The sequence below is a fragment of the Penicillium paradoxum genome, assembly GCF_028828445.1.
Source record: "Penicillium paradoxum strain IBT 22861 chromosome Unknown utg000007l_segment0_segment0, whole genome shotgun sequence".
In the NCBI taxonomy this organism is placed as follows: Eukaryota; Fungi; Ascomycota; class Eurotiomycetes; order Eurotiales; family Aspergillaceae; genus Penicillium; species Penicillium paradoxum.
In genome coordinates this window covers 5,711,417-5,727,516 of record NW_026643185.1, presented here as the reverse complement: position 1 = coordinate 5,727,516, position 16,100 = coordinate 5,711,417, and the positions used below count along the sequence as shown (strand labels likewise).

Sequence of the window (16,100 nt, the reverse complement as noted above, 5' to 3'; positions counted from 1 at the left end):
AGCTGGTCAGCGTATGAGGATGCTCGTGTCCAAGCACCTTCTCACATGCTTCTAACGCCAGTCGACGCATCACTTCCGCCTCTTCCTATGTTCCTTGAAGCAGTAAATACCCTCCGCACCTAGTAGAAATAGTGGCGCAGTGGATCATCTTTATGCTCGTCAGATATCGACTTGACCACCTCTTTCGCATGCAGAAGCAGCACTTGGCATTCGATCCAGGTCTCGTACCGTCCATCGGGAAATATCTGTGCCATGATGGCTGGCGACCTTTCTTGCCACCGTGCCAGCTCGAGGTGGATCCCTAGCCATGTCCGGACCGATAACTGTACTAGTGGGTGCATGTCAAATGTCGCTGTTGCAATTTGAACCCGAACAAGAGAATAGCTGATCAACGGCGCCACTGTATCTTCAAACTGAAGCCCATCACTATCGGCGCGGCCGAGGCCTTCTGGGATTCCCATCAGGATCACACGGTTCCCTCAGCAGGCCTATCACCCGAAAGACATGTGGCTTTTTCTGATTAGCCATCGTAATTTGCACTCACACCTGATGGTAGAATAAGAAATCCGATGAGAGCAGACCGTACGTCGTGTATGGATAGATAGAGAACATAGTTCCCACATACTAGAACAGTCTGTCCTACCGTCGAATGGCTATTTTCCTTTAAAAGCTGGTTATAATGATGTCGCCAATTATCCTCTCCTTCGAACAAGGGGTGGAAATATTCAATAGGTTGCATACTGATCTACAGGGTTCTCATTGTAATAGGAAAATCAAATATCATGTGCATTCAAAAAACTTCGTACTAGTATCATAGCAATTGCTGGAGCTCACCAACAAGAATTCATCATTACTGCGCCTATCCTAGGCCTTCTCGATCAACCGGTTGAAGATATTGCCAATCTCCTTGGCGCTCTTCTTCGGGATTCTCTTCTGGCCGTTCTCATAGTCGACAAAGGTAACACCGAAGCGGGTCTCATAGCCCTCAGCCCATTCAAAGTTGCTATGATTAAACATGTTAGTCTCACACTACATCAAAACATCAAAGGGTTGAGGGTCAAACATACTCCAGAAGACTCCAGGCCATGTACGCCCGCACGTTGACACCATCGAGGGTATACGCATCAGCCATAGCACCGATGTAGTCACGGAAATATTGCACGCGGAACTCATCGTCGAGCAATTGTTCGAGGGGCATATCGTTCTCACCCAGAAGACTGGTTCCGTTCTCTGTGACATAGATCTTGGGATAGCCATAGCGCTCGCTGAGCCACTTGAGCAGTTTGCGGAATCCGATAGCAGATGGTCGCAGCCAGGGCGATTGTGTGACAGGCCCGACACTGACGCCGTTCTTGTCTTCGAGCAGAAGCTCCAAGTTGCCCGCGATGTCGTTGAGCTCTGGCTCCCCGGTCTTGGCGCGGATGAAGTTCGCACAGTAGTGGTTCATGCCGTAGAAGTCGTTGCTACCTTGGACCAGAGCGATGTCCTCTGGTGTCCAGGTTGGCAAGCGGTCCCCGAGCTGCTTGATCATACTATCTGGGTATTTGCCGTGGTAGATCGGGTCGGCGAACCATGAGATAGCGAACTCAATCTTGCGGTCACAGGCTTCCACGTCGGCCGGGTTTTCCGGATCCCAGGGTTCAGCCCAGTCGCCTTGATAACATAACCCGATTAGCAAACGCCAAATTTGCTATGTGGAAGCGATTTTAACATACCATTGAGAGTGATGCCAATCTCACCACCGTCTCTTGCTTTGAATTCCTCACGGTAGATCTTCACTGCAGCTCCGTGAGCGACCAACAGACTGTGACCAACAATCCAGGGCTCAGTCGAGCTATCTCCCACTGGGCTTTTGGTGCGATCACTTGTGTGTCCCGGGGCGAAGGAACCATTGTGGTATCCAAGAACACTGCTGCACCAAGGCTCGTTGAAGGTAACCCAGTACTTGACCTTGGATCCGAATGCCTCGAACACCACGCGGGCATAGTGCGCAAAATCAGCCACGAACTCCTCCTTGTTGAGAAGTCCACCATAGCGCTTGTCGAGCGCATCCGGGAGATCCCAATGGTACAGAGTAATCATGGGCGTAATTCCCGCCTCAATCAAGTCATCGACGAACTTCTGGTAGAACTTCAATCCCTTCTCGTTGATGGGATCATTTCGGCCACCGAGAGGAATAATGCGGGACCTATAGTCGGAGCCAAGCCAATGTTAGCAAACAGTGGTTGAGCAATTGAGGCTCAATGTAAGCACCACGAACCATGACAGGGAAAATCGGTATGCGGAAGCACCGCATTCCTTCAGCAAAGCGATATCCTGATGTGTGCGGTGATACGAGTCGCAAGCAACATCTCCAGTCCCCCCACCAGCAATCTTACCGGGAATCTTGCAGAACGTATCCCAGATTGACGGGGCGCGTCCATCTTCATTGGCACCTCCCTCAATCTGGTAGGCGGCTGTCGCGAAGCCCCAGACAAAATCCGAGGGCAAAGTGGACTGTTCGGTGGATCCCATGGTGTGAAATTGAATGTCACAGATGGTCAAAGAAAGAGCCGTCAAAGACCTGTGCCAACCAGATTTGGAATTCGAGCGCACATCGATATTTATGTAGTTTCAACCCTTTTTTTTTGTTGAATCCCCAAATCAAAAATATGAGACAACATTCAGAAGCTTCCTTATCGTGACAGGAACGACCTCCGCGATCCGGAGTAAAGTCCGCGGCACAAACGTCGAGACACTCCACTCGCAACGGCGAATGGGCTCACAGCCAGCGGGTTGGACGGCCCGCGCACCCCAGGGAAACAAAAGAGGTTCTATATTCAAAACTTGTACATGGCATACATGGTGTACATGGAAAAAATCCAAATGCAATACAAAACACCTAATACAGCAATGATCTGTGCGAAAAAAAAAAAAAGATACCGCCAAGAACTCCGGAATATGATGCGTGCCCCATTCGTGTAATTCATGAGATTTCCATTCCTTCATCGTCTGCGTCAACCTCGGACATCTCGTCAGCAGTTGATCCCAGTCGCGGTCGAGAACCTTTGTCTCGGTCTTCCAGGCCATCTGCTCCGAAGTTAACCATCTCCAACTCGGGGCCTGCAATGATGCGACCTTCTGTATCCACTACCTCACAGAGCTGGATCAAACTCTGGTGGCTGAGGGATTTGAAGCCATCTGTCCGCACCACGCGACCCCAATATGTTAGGCAGAACTGTGCGGCTCGGCGCATCAGCCAGTGTTCATTGGTTCGTCCTGCGCGCTCCCAGACAATAGCTGCATTGTCTACATCAAGCTCTCGACTTAGTCGGTTGACGCAGAGCAGGCGAAGTTTTGGCATGTCGTAAAGATTGGCCATCACAAGCATACCGGCCACATCAATAACACTGGAGCAATACTCTGGATGCCCAGCGATACTGTCAGTATACAGGTAGTAAAGAAACGCGCGTACCACAGAGTAAGGTTCGGGGATGTGCATTCGCTTAGTGTGGTACTCTGCCATTTGGGCGGAGTACAGGCGTTTGAAATGTGGCCACCTAAGCTGCAAAATGATTCGATGGATGTGAATAGGCTCCGAGGTCCAGGGGTTCGTTTCCACGAAGGTCGGCTGGGCCTGGGTTGGGGAAACGGGTGGCGTATCACCCATGTCTTCTGATACCGAGCCATCATGGTCATCACGAATAGCAGTGATGACAAAATCAGCACCACTTCCCGACTCAGGGGGTTTGTCAAAAACGGCGGCTAGGTCGGCTCCAAGCCCGGAGACCTGAGAGGGGCCCATTTGATCAGATGGCCAGGGTGCATCTTGCTCCGGAGCTTCTGCCGACAGGCCGTTACCTAACAAGCCATACTTCTCCAGGTCAATGGTTAGGATTTCGCTCATGTGATTCTCGTCGCTTCCCCCTGGTACATTCGCGGCATCAAGACTGCACCCCAAGAGCCACGCTTTAGTCCCCGCATCATTGATGGTACAGTAGTGCCATCGGTAGCCTGGTCGGAATATCTCTTGGCCATCAGCCAGCCGCTGCCAGCGCAGCGAATTGAGTTCTAAAGCTGACAGGTTGCAATCATGCGACCGCACAGTCTCCGACGGCGTAATCAGATCAAGTAGGACACCAGAGGCAAATGAATGAAAATGAGTCCCAGAAAACAGGGAGGGGACATGGGCGCCAGAGTCAAACCGGAGGCATGAAATGGCACCAGGCGCGACTAGCTTGCGTCGACTCAGGTTGCGCACCTGCACACTACCTGAATTTGCGGCGTAGATTCCAGAGCGAGGAGACATTTGATGAGGGCTGCTAGATGCGGAATCTGGAAGATGAGATGTGGAAATATTGCAAGCCAGGGGGTTGACGCTACCTTTGGGAGTAGTGTTTCCGGCCAGCGATGGAGATCCTTTGAGGTCGAGCCACCATATATCGGTCGTTCGTTCCATGTTTGGACCCAACCCACCGAAGATCCAAAGGCGTGTACCCCAAACCCAAGCCGTATGATCGAAGCGAGCGGTAAAGCTCCATGTCCGAGACCATGTCCATGTTTGTAGATCCAAATAGGTCAAGTCGTCCAGGATTACATTCTTGTCTCCCGTGACCCCACCCACACCTGTCACCCCTCCAAGAATAAAAAGCTTGTCTTCATGAATAACGGCAGCATGACGGGCTCTGCCACGCGGGATCGATCCGCGAATCTCAGGGAGTGTCCAGTGGAAAGTATTCAAATCAAGGATGACGACGTCGGAAAGGTACTCGCGATGCTCATTTTCACCTCCGAACACGATCAACTTGTCCCCCTGATATAATGTCGCCGTGTGTCCTGTTGAAAAAAAAGGTTTCCGGTTAGAGTGTTCATCACGAAACATGGACGAATGAGAAGAGAGGATCAATACCCATGCGAACTCCGGGGATATCCCCATAGTTGTCAACGAGCTCCCACCGTAAAGTCTCCAAGTCCAACTTGAGCACGTGATTGTAGACTAGGAGTTATTAGCGACAGTCAAAAGACCATAGGCTAGAGACATTTCAACCTTCATCGGTAAACTGGTCAAATCCTCCGAAGGCATATATGCGATCATTGCGGCAGTACGTCACCGAGGCATTTACCAAACAGGCGGGGACATGACCTTGGGCCTTTTTTATGCTTGGTCGATAGTCCGCACTTGACTGGCGACCGCTGGCCTGGCTGGCTGGCATCAGGTAGGCGTCCTGCATTGCCAGAGAGGGAGTAGGCCGGGATATCGGATCAGAGAGCCTCGAAGATCGCGGCCAGGCAGGGAGAAGTCGGGGTGGGTCTCGGTGGAACTGGGCGAGAGAAACGTGGTGGGGGTTAGAAAGAGGAGATAGATGCGCCATCCCAGTGGCGAAAAGGGGGCTCAAATTGGATCCGCAACTGCACAATCGGTCATGACATTTTTCTCTTTGAGGTGACTAGAATTATGTATTCTGTATAGACTTGGAAGGCTCGCACCTTCTTTGTTCTCGTCCAATTGCATGAGGCAATCGCGATGATACCAATGCCAAGCTGATCATGCCCAAAAGGGGCAAGCGCGGTGTGTCCAGACTAGTCCTAATGCGCGCTAGCGTATCATGTAGCTGAGGTAACCGTTGCTATGGAGAGAGCCTCATACTTTTTTGGTAACGAGTACAGCTTCCTTCTATTTATTCCTGGTTCTCCTGACCCCCCCCCCTTTTCTCTCTTCCTTCATCTGTCAATTAACCTTCTGCTTCTTACTATCCTCAATCGTCTGCATACTTTTCCCTTGGTTGATCACGCATTAACCTCTACATCGATTCGTGTTGCATCTTCTATTGGGGCTGGTCCCGTTGCATTTACATTGACCCTATATCGCTATGGCTTCAGTCACTGCGTCTACTCCGGTGAAGAGCCACCATGGACTCTTCTCATCCAAGACAGCTGGAGGTCGGATGCCTTTGAGCCCTTCGCCCAACCCCCGTGCAAGCGGCAACTCCTCACCCTTCACCCCTCCCCGCCAGTCCGATGGTGGCCGCAGTCAGACCAAGTCAGTATACGGAGGTAATCTCTCTGCCCACTTTGCCAAGTCCATGGCAAAGACAGCTCGTACAACCCACCGTGACTCTCCAAAGTCGAACATTGCTCGAACCCGCAAGTCACCTAAGCACTTGGAGCTCGGAGTCTCAGACTGGACCTTGACCGGTACAAGTGCGACAACAGCCAATACCCCCTCCAAAGAGCACATCCGCCGAGAGATCCCCACACGGTCTCGTACCAGCAAGACTACTGTGCGGATTCCTCACAACGCTGGAGACCGTTTCATCCCCAACCGAACCGCAAGTGAGGGTCTAGCAACCAGTGGGGCCGCAAAGCCGGACGAGAAGCAGCGTCCTAAGAGCGGCGGTGGTGATGGATCATCAGTCCTAGCCTCAGCAGCCAGTGCCTTCGACATTGGCGCCCGTGGTACGGATGACGACCTCACGGCTGCTTTGGAGAACTTGGGTCTGGATGACAATGAGCCCTCTACATATACCCGCCCGGCTCCCGATGCCGTGGCCTACAAATCATCTCTGGCTGAAGCATGTGGGGTGAATATGAACACTCGTATCCTCGCTTTCAAGCCTCCACCCCCGAGTCATCGAAGCCTATCGATCTTCGTGCTCAATATAATCGTCCCCTCCGTTCTGCCAAATCCACATCCGCACAGTTCCGCCGCCGTGTTCAGACTGCCCCAGAGCGTGTCTTGGATGCTCCAGGTCTTTTGGATGACTACTATCTTAATTTGCTCGACTGGAGCTCTGGCAACCAAGTTGCTATTGGTCTTGAGCGGAATGTCTATGTCTGGTCTGCTGAGTCTGGCTCTGTTAACTGCCTGTTGGAAACGTCCCCGGACACATACGTGAGCAGTGTGAAGTGGAGCGGCGATGGTGCTTATGTTGGTGTTGGCTTGGGCACTGGTGAAGTCCAGATTTGGGATGTTGAGGAGGGCTCCAAGCTTCGCAGCATGTATGGCCACGACTCCCGGGTTGGTGTTATGGGCTGGAACAAGCATACTCTATCCACTGGAGCCCGCAGTGGTCTTGTCTTCAATCATGATGTTCGCATCGCCGATCACAAGGTCGCTGAGCTCGTCTCCCACACTTCTGAGGTTTGTGGCCTTGAATGGCGCGCTGATGGCGCTCAACTCGCCACTGGTGGAAACGACAACCTGGTCAACATCTGGGATGCCCGCTCTCTGAGTGCACCAAAGTTTACTAAGACGAACCACCGCGCCGCCGTGAAGGCCCTCAGCTGGTGCCCCTGGCAATCCAACCTTCTCGCCACTGGTGGTGGTTCCTACGATCGTCACATCCACTTCTGGAATACCACCACCGGTGCCCGTACCAACAGCATTGACACTGGCTCCCAAGTTACTTCCCTGCGTTGGAGCAACCACTATCGCGAGATCGTCAGCTCTAGCGGCTTCCCTGATAACTCTCTCAGCATCTGGAGTTACCCAACTCTGGTCCGCAACGTCGAGATCCCTGCTCACGAGACCCGTGTTCTCCACAGTGCCATCAGCCCTGATGGACAGATGCTGGCTACCACTGCTGCTGACGAGAGCTTGAAGTTCTGGAAGATCTTTGAGCGCAAGGCTGGCAGCAGTGCCTCTGCCGCTCGTGAGGGTGGTGTCGGCAGCAAGGCTCAAATGACCAAGTCGATGACCATCCGCTAAGCGGATTTTGCATGTTTTTCTCTCTTCTACGTTCGATACCCGGGTTCATGGTGATCTTCAAAGCATTGATGGGCTGGGACATTAATTTCGGTGTAATGGTTCTTTTCTGGTTCGGATGATTTTGGTGTTTGGATGGTGTTCTCTGTATCTATTTTGCCGTAAGCTGGATGTCCAAATTGTACAAATGCCATTCTTTCGGTTGCTTTAATTCATTTCCCTCGTTTATGAGCGTCTGCATTTGAACCTGATCTAAGAAATTACTTTTCAAGTTTCTGGCTCACAGAAAAAGGTGCCCAGGTGGATTTGGTCGCCGATTACTAAGCTCTCGGGATGCAGTGGGATTTCCACCGCAAAGCCGCAACTTACACCTTCGCCAACCCATCGCAAAACGCAGTTCCTTGCTTCCCTGAGTTTTTCTCTTGCGTCAGTTATCTTTCAGAGCATTTCTTCTCCTATTTGCTTTGTTGTCTGCTACAGACCCACAAGCTGCTTGATATTGCGTCACTCGTGATCTGTGATCGACTAGCACTTCGGCAACTTGATAGTTGCGACGGAACACTTTACATCCTGGCCAAGCTATCCCATCCGATACACTTCACTAGTCATCCTGGTGCTGTGGTTTCTGAGCTCTTCGCATAAACATTCATCCAGCTTATCGGCGTGACATTGCTCGATAATCATGTCTAACCAGCAAGTGGTGAGTCCCAACCTTCTCTCCGTACCGCCCCGTCTCTTCCCTGCAGTTCTTCGCATATTTCATATTCTTTATCTCTGGCTGGTTTCCTCAATTCATTTCCTTGAAACTTTCTTTGATCCCAGGTGGAAGCTGACGCTTATTGATTCATAGGGTGCGGTGTTCGAGAAGGTCATCCAGGAGGTCTGTGATGCCTCCCAGGTCGACTTTGAAGAAAGCGGTGTTGACCAGCAAACTCTGCATGATCTGCGTGAGGTTAGTATCAAGTTCCCTTTTCCTTTCTGTTCTTGTGTCGCAAGTCCGGAGTGGATGATCTTGGGGGTCTCCCAAAAGCGGGGAGGTCCGAGGTGGTGCGGGAGGCGGTGCTTATGGGGGAACACGGGCTTATGAGTCTTCCTTTATATGTGCCGCTATTATCCGCTTAGGCGCTTTTAGACCGCCAAGCTTCTGTCCCATCATACTTGATTATCTCATTCGGGCTGTCTTCACTTGGGTCCCTTTACTAATACAACATCTACAGACCTGGCAACATAAGCTTTCCTCTGTGAATGTCGCCCATTTCCCATGGGATCCCACCCCGCAGCAGCCTACTCCTCAGAATTCTGTTCCCCTCCCCACGGCTACCGTCCCATCCAATGCTCCCCGACCGACCCCCCAGCCCCAATATGTCCATCCGCCTGTGTCAATTCCCCAAGCTGCTCCCTCGCACACCTTGCACATGGGTGGACCTCGCATCAAGACCGAGCCAGGATCCAATGGCCAGTCTGGAATGCCACAAATGACCTCACCTATGCCCCCACATGGACTTAATCCCCAATCAGCTCGCGACCGTGCTGCGAATGCCCTCCACCAAAAGTACGGGGCCGCAGCCGCGAACTCGGTTCACCAAATGCAAGCTCAGGCTCAAGCCGGACACGCATATCCGCAAATGCACCCTAATGCCCACGGACAGATGCCACAGATCAAACAAGAACAGAGCTATCCGCATATGGGTCCCGGACAAACCGACGGTGGAGGCGACCCTTTGACCGACTGGAAGGCGGAGGTCGCTCGCCGCAGAGCAGCTGCCGAGAGTGGAGAGGGTGACCGACTTCTTCGTGAACATCTCAAGCAGCGCATGTCCCAGTATGAGGCCGGTGGTCTCCTTCGTCCCTTGGCTGAACATGAGTCCTCTTCCAAGGTCGCGCGGCGTGCAGCCCTCACCGCGCCTCTCACTCAAAATACCACCACGGAATCAACTTCCTCTGTTCCTCGTATCACTGGCCAGTTCGATGGTGCAGATGGCGATGTCAAGGAAGAAGACGAAGATGCTATTAACTCAGACCTCGATGATCCCGATGACCTCGTCGCTGATGACCACGATGCGGACGAATCGGAGGGTCAGGTCATGCTTTGCACATACGACAAAGTCCAGCGAGTGAAGAACAAGTGGAAGTGCACCTTGAAGGACGGCATCCTGACCACTGGTGGCAAAGAGTAAGCTTTCTCGGCCTATGCTGCTACAAATATACTGACCAATTCTCTTAGATATGTCTTCCACAAGGGTCAAGGCGAGTTTGAATGGTAGTGCACCTGACACCATCACTCCCTATTTCCTAACCCATTCCCCATTGACGACATCTCTTTCCCCGTTCTGTAACATTTTTTTCTCATCATGTGTTTTCTCATGACACGAACGAAAACAAATCTCTACGTCTTTTCAGTCATGCTCTCGAAACGGCTTGTGCAAGCGAAATATTTCTCATGATTTTCACTACCCAAACATCGACCTGGTTAACTACCGGGCCCTTTCTTCGTGTTTTATTTGTCTCTTTTTCCCCCTCTTGATTTTGAGCTTCTAACAGCTCACGGCGCTTACAAGTAAGGATGGTCTGGTTCTTCTTTTTTCCCCCTCAATGGTTCTCTTTGCCCTCCGCCATACTCCCTAGAGTTGGCTCTGTGTTAGATTGAAAGACCGATCTTGCTAGTTCAGACAAAAGGAATGAATATGATTCTGAACAAGTTCCATGAGACTTTGCATTCACTCTAGCCCTTGTCTAAGTGGGTAGACCATCACGACATTCAAAATATCACACATCTACGGGGTACTACAACCCCGATTGATCCTCCAAATCTATCCTCCAAACCCTAGATCTACACAAGCACAAAGATGAAATCAATGATAACGAGTAATTAGCAAAACAAGGAGAAAAAAAGATAAATCACGATAGACATCAAAGCCAAATCGTATCAAAAAAAATCCATATCTACAGAGATCCGACGCCGAGAAACCGCACTTTTAAAGATTTCCGGATCCCAGATCCACTGTCCAATCCCAAGAGATCGAACCAAGAACAAACACCAACTGTGCGTAGAGGGAAGAAAAAGGGCAGCATTCTTAGGTATCTCGAAGCTCCGCAATTCCAATAGACCCAGCCAACAGCTTGTTTTTGGCAACTTTTCCGTGATGTTTGGTTCGTGATACTCGGGATCGGGATGTGGGCGAGCGGCCTGCTCCCGTTGGGAGAAGGTGTATGAGTAGAAATGTTGAACACAGGGCATGGGAGCATAGAACGCATGACTAAATCACAAAGCCAGCCCTTGCAAGAAAGAAGCAAATCCAAACCCAATTGCGGGATGTGGACGGGGGCGTATGAACATATTCCAATTCGACCGATTGGTCTTCCTGAAAACGCGAGGCAAAAGAGGAGGATCACAGAAAAAAAAAGGCAGGCAGGTGCAAGGAGTTTTCTTCTAGACAGCTCTGTGCTGAGAAAGGGTGTTGATCTTGATCTGGATCACTCAAGCATTGCTCTATTACCAGGCCAGAATAGATAGGATCTGGAAATGGCGAGGGATATCGGGGAAATAAAACGATCATGCCAGTAGGATGTTACCAGATAGCAGAACGAAAAAGTCAAAAAAGAGACACATCAGAGACCTCCGGCCAATGAACAAACCAGGGAACAATTTTCAGATGAGAAAACAGCAAAATCAAGAACTCCAAAGTCACCGGACCCAATTTCAAAAAAAAAGAAAGAAAGAAAGAAATCATGACATCGTGTGTGCAGGAGTGCTTTGACCCCCGAAAGCCGTCGAGATCGTTCGCATCAATTAGCTGGGAATTATGTATGGACATCATGACATGTTTGTTCACAGGTTCACATAAGGCCTTCTTCGCCAATTCCGGGGAGACCAGCTCCAGCAACGTTGATGTTCTGCCCCTGCATGACTCCACCCCCGAGGGCTAGGTTGCGACCTCCAAGTTGGAAATCCGGGTTGCAGGGCGGCGAGTGCGATTTGTGGTACTTGAGTCCGTTCAGATTCTTGTAGCGTTTGCCGCACACCTCACAGCGGTAGGGCTTCTCCTTCTCCATGCCGAGAGTACCGGGGTATGGCGCAGATGTTTCTGGGTTGACAATCGAGAAGGTGCCATCGGCGTTGTCATGAAGTTGTTGATTATTATGGCCGTGCTAGAATGAAACAAAGGTTAGAAATATGAGACAAATGCGGGGTGGTTCGAGTCAAACGTACAGCTTTGTGGTATTTAAGTCCGTTCTGGTTCTTGTATGCCTTCTCACAGCCGATAACGGGGCATCTGAACGGCTTGGGTTCTTCGTTGGGAAGAATGATAGTCGTATCAGGAACGCCGGCGAGCAGTTGCTGTTCGCGAATCCGTCGTGCAATATCACTATTCGGACCGTATTGAGCTCCACTGAGCTTAAAGTGAGCATTGGGAGAACCCATGCCACCACTGGGGCTGAACAGTCGCTTGGCTGGCTCATCGATGCAGAGATCGACCATGTCATTATTGTTCCCGTTGAAACGGCCGAACTGGTTCTGGTTCTGACCCATGGTGTTATTCTGCATACTGAGATCACCGAATCCACCCATCATGCTTTCGTCGATTTCGGCCGGGGTCCCTGGTCCGGATGAGTCGGGCGTGTTTCGGAATTGCGAATTTTGGAGCGGGTTCGCCATCAAAGTTGGGGTGTTGACGGACGAGACAGTCGGATTGTTCTGCAAGGAAAGAGGCCGCCCAGATCCGATCGGTGTACCAGGTTGCGAAGGTGTGCTGAATCCTTGATGGCTTGGAAGCATACCCAAATTTAACTGCGGCTGGTTGGAGTTACCATAACCACCCTGTCCACCGTCATGCAGCTGAGAGGTAAACATCTGGGAGCTGGAACCGTCTGCATCTCCCAAGGCGTCGTCCATCTCCATGTCATCGATTGTGTCTAGATCTGCATGCTGTAATGGCGATGGGTTCTGGCCCAATTTGCGCTGCATGTCCAGGGTCCGGTCGGGCTGCAGGCCACGTCCTTGGCTGCCATGCTGTTGGTTCTGTTGCTGTGCAATTGCGGCAGCGGCCAAGGCAGCTCGATTTTCACCCTGGCTCGGCCGGTGGCCTTGATTGGGCGACTTGGTGGCATGGGCTTCTTCGTAGTGTTGTAATAGGTCATGGAGCGTCGGTAACGTCACACCGCAGCACGAAAAGTCTCGCATAAAATTCGCTTCCAGCTTCGGGAGATACGATGAGGAATGGAAAGATGGTGACTGGAAGGTGAATGGCGAGGTGCCAGTCATTATGATACTGCGGAAATTTTTCCCTTGGTCAGCTCTCGATGCAGTGCGACAATAGCAACACACGGTGGGCAGTTTCCCCGCGCGGCTTCCGACTCCAGGGAGGCTACTCACTCATCACGAATCCAACTACCAACGGAGACACCACCCCAACTCATACCACCCACCAAGCTCCCTGCAAGCGACTCACGACGACCTTTGTCGCGAGCAGATCCCGTCATGGAGATGGGTTTCGTCCCATTGCCCCATTGTGCTGTGGCTGCACCAATCGAGTCCTTACGAGGTGGTGGTGCCTTGAACACCCCGAGTCCTCCTCCGGGTAGATGTGAAAAGCTCCCTGTACGCTCGCCATTGCCCGCTCTTTGCAACGCGGATGTCAGGTTGGATGCCTGTTGACCCGGCGGCGACACCGAGGTCGTCTGTCGAGTGGAAATATCAATAGGAGAGGCGCCGGTCATCGTGACGAGCTGCTAGTATCGAAATTCGGGTGTCAAAATTCAGTATGATGGAATTCAAAGTCGACGTTTGACAAATCGATATCCTAGTTCCCTGTCCGGTCTTGCGCGATGTCACGCCAAACCCGAGGGGCTTATGGATGACAGGGTTTCTTTGAATCCCGCGTTATGGCGCAAATCTCACACAGAGAGAGTCCGAGTACAACAAGAATGCGACTTGAAGACAGTCAGTGCCCCTCGATGAGTGGACTTTTGAGTGGATGGGCGGTTTTTGGGCGGGTTCACACGTAGGAGTCCACCCTCGGATGATGTCCCGCTTTGGCAGAAAGTTGTCGAGTCACTTGAGGGCGTGTAGCTTTTATTTTTTCTAATTTTTTGGTGCTCTGGAGGATGGAGGGGATACCGATGAGGGAGGATAATATTGCAATCAAAGAGTGATAAGAGAAATAGCAGGGGCCAGGGCTCATGAAGACGGGGTATGAGATGGCAAGGCTTCCGGTTTGGGACAGGCGCCGTACGGTATTTACCCACGTGATTAATTTCCTAGCGGATCTTGGCCCCGAGCTGACCCCGAACGAGGATATTTCACTAGTCGAACAGTATTGGAATTGGCCGAATCTCGTAGATCTTACACTATCCCGGTCCCATCGTGGTGAAAACATATCCAAGCTACTGGAAGCGCGGGCAGTAGGTAGTATAAGAAGGCGAGTTAAGCATGCCTGTACACCGCTTGCAGCGGACGTCATGATCGGTAATGTAAATTACCTGAAACGGCTAGTGTATTGTATCTTATGACTAATGGGCCTCATTGGCCTACTCGACCCGAGTCGATGATGGTGATATATTGGATTGCGGGCCAACGGAATAATAGCACCTGCTGTCATGAGCGAGGATCTGACTGCTGTTATCCTATGTCAACGAGCGAAACTCGAATGGATACCTCTCCGATGGGGTTAATTCATTAATATGAGCGTCTCCCGACCACTGCAGTGGAGCAGCTAGCAACACGCTGGCCTGCCAATATCGGGCTTTTCGTCCATGGTTCGTCGCTGAAGAAAGAGACTCCACCTTGTACAAATAGTCGGGTCTTAGACATTGTGTTCTGGTGAAGTACAATGTCGTAGATCTACAACATACGAGATATCAAAGTAAAATAGAGGGAAGATTGAGATGCTGAAGAAACTCAATTCATGTGTTAAATCCGGGGTCATCTGCAAGGGGAGATCTCAGATAAGAGATCTGGGTGGCGGATTTGCCTTGGGAATGATACACCACCGTCATCATATAGCTCTAAGGCGACAGATGTCAATATTCGAGAGGCCAGTGCCAATGCTAGCGCAAAAGCATTACTCTGGTGCACGATGTATCTCACTTGTAATATTCTGTATCGGAGGATCCTCCTATTGCTAGATCTCGTCAATGGCAATCCGCTGGCACATCCCACTGATCAGCAAATCGCGAGTCCCAAAAAAAAGTGGCGATTCTCAAGTTTCAGTCGGAACACAACGGGTCTTGGCTTTGGCGCTAGAAAGGCGGCAGAAGCAATTGGGCAGCCTTCCATCTGTTAGCGCCACGCCTTAAGAAGTACACCGCCCATGTTTCAGTCTCTCTGGTCAGAGTGGATTGGTACTTTTTTTGGATGGATACACCGGGAAACCCTTCTTATATATTACCGCTATGGTAGATAACAGCGGTAGTCCCAGTACACTCTACTGTGGAAAATGCGCATAATCCGGCAACAGTAAACTCCCGAGGTTCGGAGTCCGTCCATTGCCCGTTGGAAAGAACAGGGAAAAGGTATAAGCCAAAGGGTCTGGCTGGTTCCAACCAAAATTAGTGAGAGTCTGGTCGGTACCTCGATGCTTGTTCCGGCGTTTCGGTTTTATTTCGGATCCCCGCCCTAACTTCGGATATATACGCTGTGCGAGCTATATTATACGCAGTACTCCGTATGGAGTACGGAGTACTAGGATATACTTTGTACATAGCAAAATATTGCCACCCGGCGTATTAAGCGACATTACCTACCTAGATTCTGCTAATTATGGAACTGGAGCGGATCATACTAGCTACATACTCCCCATGACTTCACACGAGTCTACCATCCTGTTTACCTTGCCATCGAGATAGGTATTACGAGTACTTCACAGCATGTATGTAGCCCATCTGATACAATCTATTCAACAAAGACATTGTCTTCAAAGTTATTGTTCTCTTTACACTTAGTGTATTTATTGTGTTTGATACATTGATGTACGCTACAGTTTATACCTATGCAGCCAAGCTTAAACGGGCATCATGCTATGCCAATGGCGCCTCGTTCATGCTGTAGAAGGTTGTATTGTATGATGTGTCTTACACTTTGAACGCAGGTGTAACAGCCTCGTCTTGATCGATTACCTATTACGCAATCAGGAGAACAATAACCCGTTTTCCAGCCAGGATCAAGTATGCTCTCCACTGGCCAGATCCCATTCGATAGGCTTGGAGGTTCTCACAGGCTGACACCCGAACTGTGCCAGGGATTATAACATCCCGCTATCACCACTCTGAAGTCACGATTACAACGTTGCACATTTTGCCTAGATAGTTGTTAGATCTGTAGTTAGGTTCGCCTATGTGATAAATATAGCCACTTCCGCTTGGGAGCAGCGCCCCCACAGGTCGAGACATGCGGGGAATGCGGGTTTTCCCGTCAGAC

The 16,100-nt window shown here is 50.8% G+C and overlaps 6 protein-coding genes across 6 annotated transcripts; 2 read left to right on the top strand and 4 right to left on the bottom strand.

The window, feature by feature from the left end:
• Positions 1-119: 119 nt before the first annotated feature.
• Positions 120-461, bottom strand: N7457_009619 (uncharacterized protein; the record flags this gene model as incomplete). The annotated part of the gene is made up of 1 exon (XM_057180662.1): positions 120-461. One exon carries the CDS (start codon positions 459-461, stop codon positions 120-122), a length of 342 nt encoding a protein of 113 aa, XP_057029048.1.
• A 403-nt stretch (positions 462-864) lies between these two features.
• On the bottom strand, positions 865-2,514 carry N7457_009618 (uncharacterized protein; the record flags this gene model as incomplete). The annotated part of the gene is made up of 4 exons (XM_057180661.1): positions 865-1,003; positions 1,068-1,653; positions 1,716-2,188; positions 2,261-2,514. The coding sequence occupies 4 exons, from the start codon at positions 2,512-2,514 to the stop codon at positions 865-867; spliced, it is 1,452 nt and encodes a 483-aa protein (XP_057029047.1).
• Positions 2,515-2,965: 451 nt separating this feature from the next.
• On the bottom strand, positions 2,966-5,210 carry N7457_009617 (Kelch motif domain protein; the record flags this gene model as incomplete). The annotated part of the gene is made up of 3 exons (XM_057180660.1): positions 2,966-4,815; positions 4,889-4,975; positions 5,027-5,210. 3 exons carry the CDS (start codon positions 5,208-5,210, stop codon positions 2,966-2,968), a joined length of 2,121 nt encoding a protein of 706 aa, XP_057029046.1.
• A 639-nt stretch (positions 5,211-5,849) lies between these two features.
• On the top strand, positions 5,850-7,687 carry N7457_009616 (WD40 repeat domain-containing protein; the record flags this gene model as incomplete). Its single annotated transcript, XM_057180659.1, has 2 exons — positions 5,850-6,560; positions 6,608-7,687. 2 exons carry the CDS (start codon positions 5,850-5,852, stop codon positions 7,685-7,687), a joined length of 1,791 nt encoding a protein of 596 aa, XP_057029045.1.
• Positions 7,688-8,366: 679 nt separating this feature from the next.
• N7457_009615 (transcription initiation factor IIA large subunit) lies at positions 8,367-9,948 on the top strand (the record flags this gene model as incomplete). Its single annotated transcript, XM_057180658.1, has 4 exons — positions 8,367-8,384; positions 8,535-8,636; positions 8,902-9,857; positions 9,909-9,948. The coding sequence occupies 4 exons, from the start codon at positions 8,367-8,369 to the stop codon at positions 9,946-9,948; spliced, it is 1,116 nt and encodes a 371-aa protein (XP_057029044.1).
• Positions 9,949-11,521: 1,573 nt separating this feature from the next.
• N7457_009614 (zinc-coordinating transcription factor SFP1) lies at positions 11,522-13,402 on the bottom strand (the record flags this gene model as incomplete). Its single annotated transcript, XM_057180657.1, has 3 exons — positions 11,522-11,833; positions 11,895-12,954; positions 13,059-13,402. The coding sequence occupies 3 exons, from the start codon at positions 13,400-13,402 to the stop codon at positions 11,522-11,524; spliced, it is 1,716 nt and encodes a 571-aa protein (XP_057029043.1).
• Positions 13,403-16,100: the final 2,698 nt, after the last annotated feature.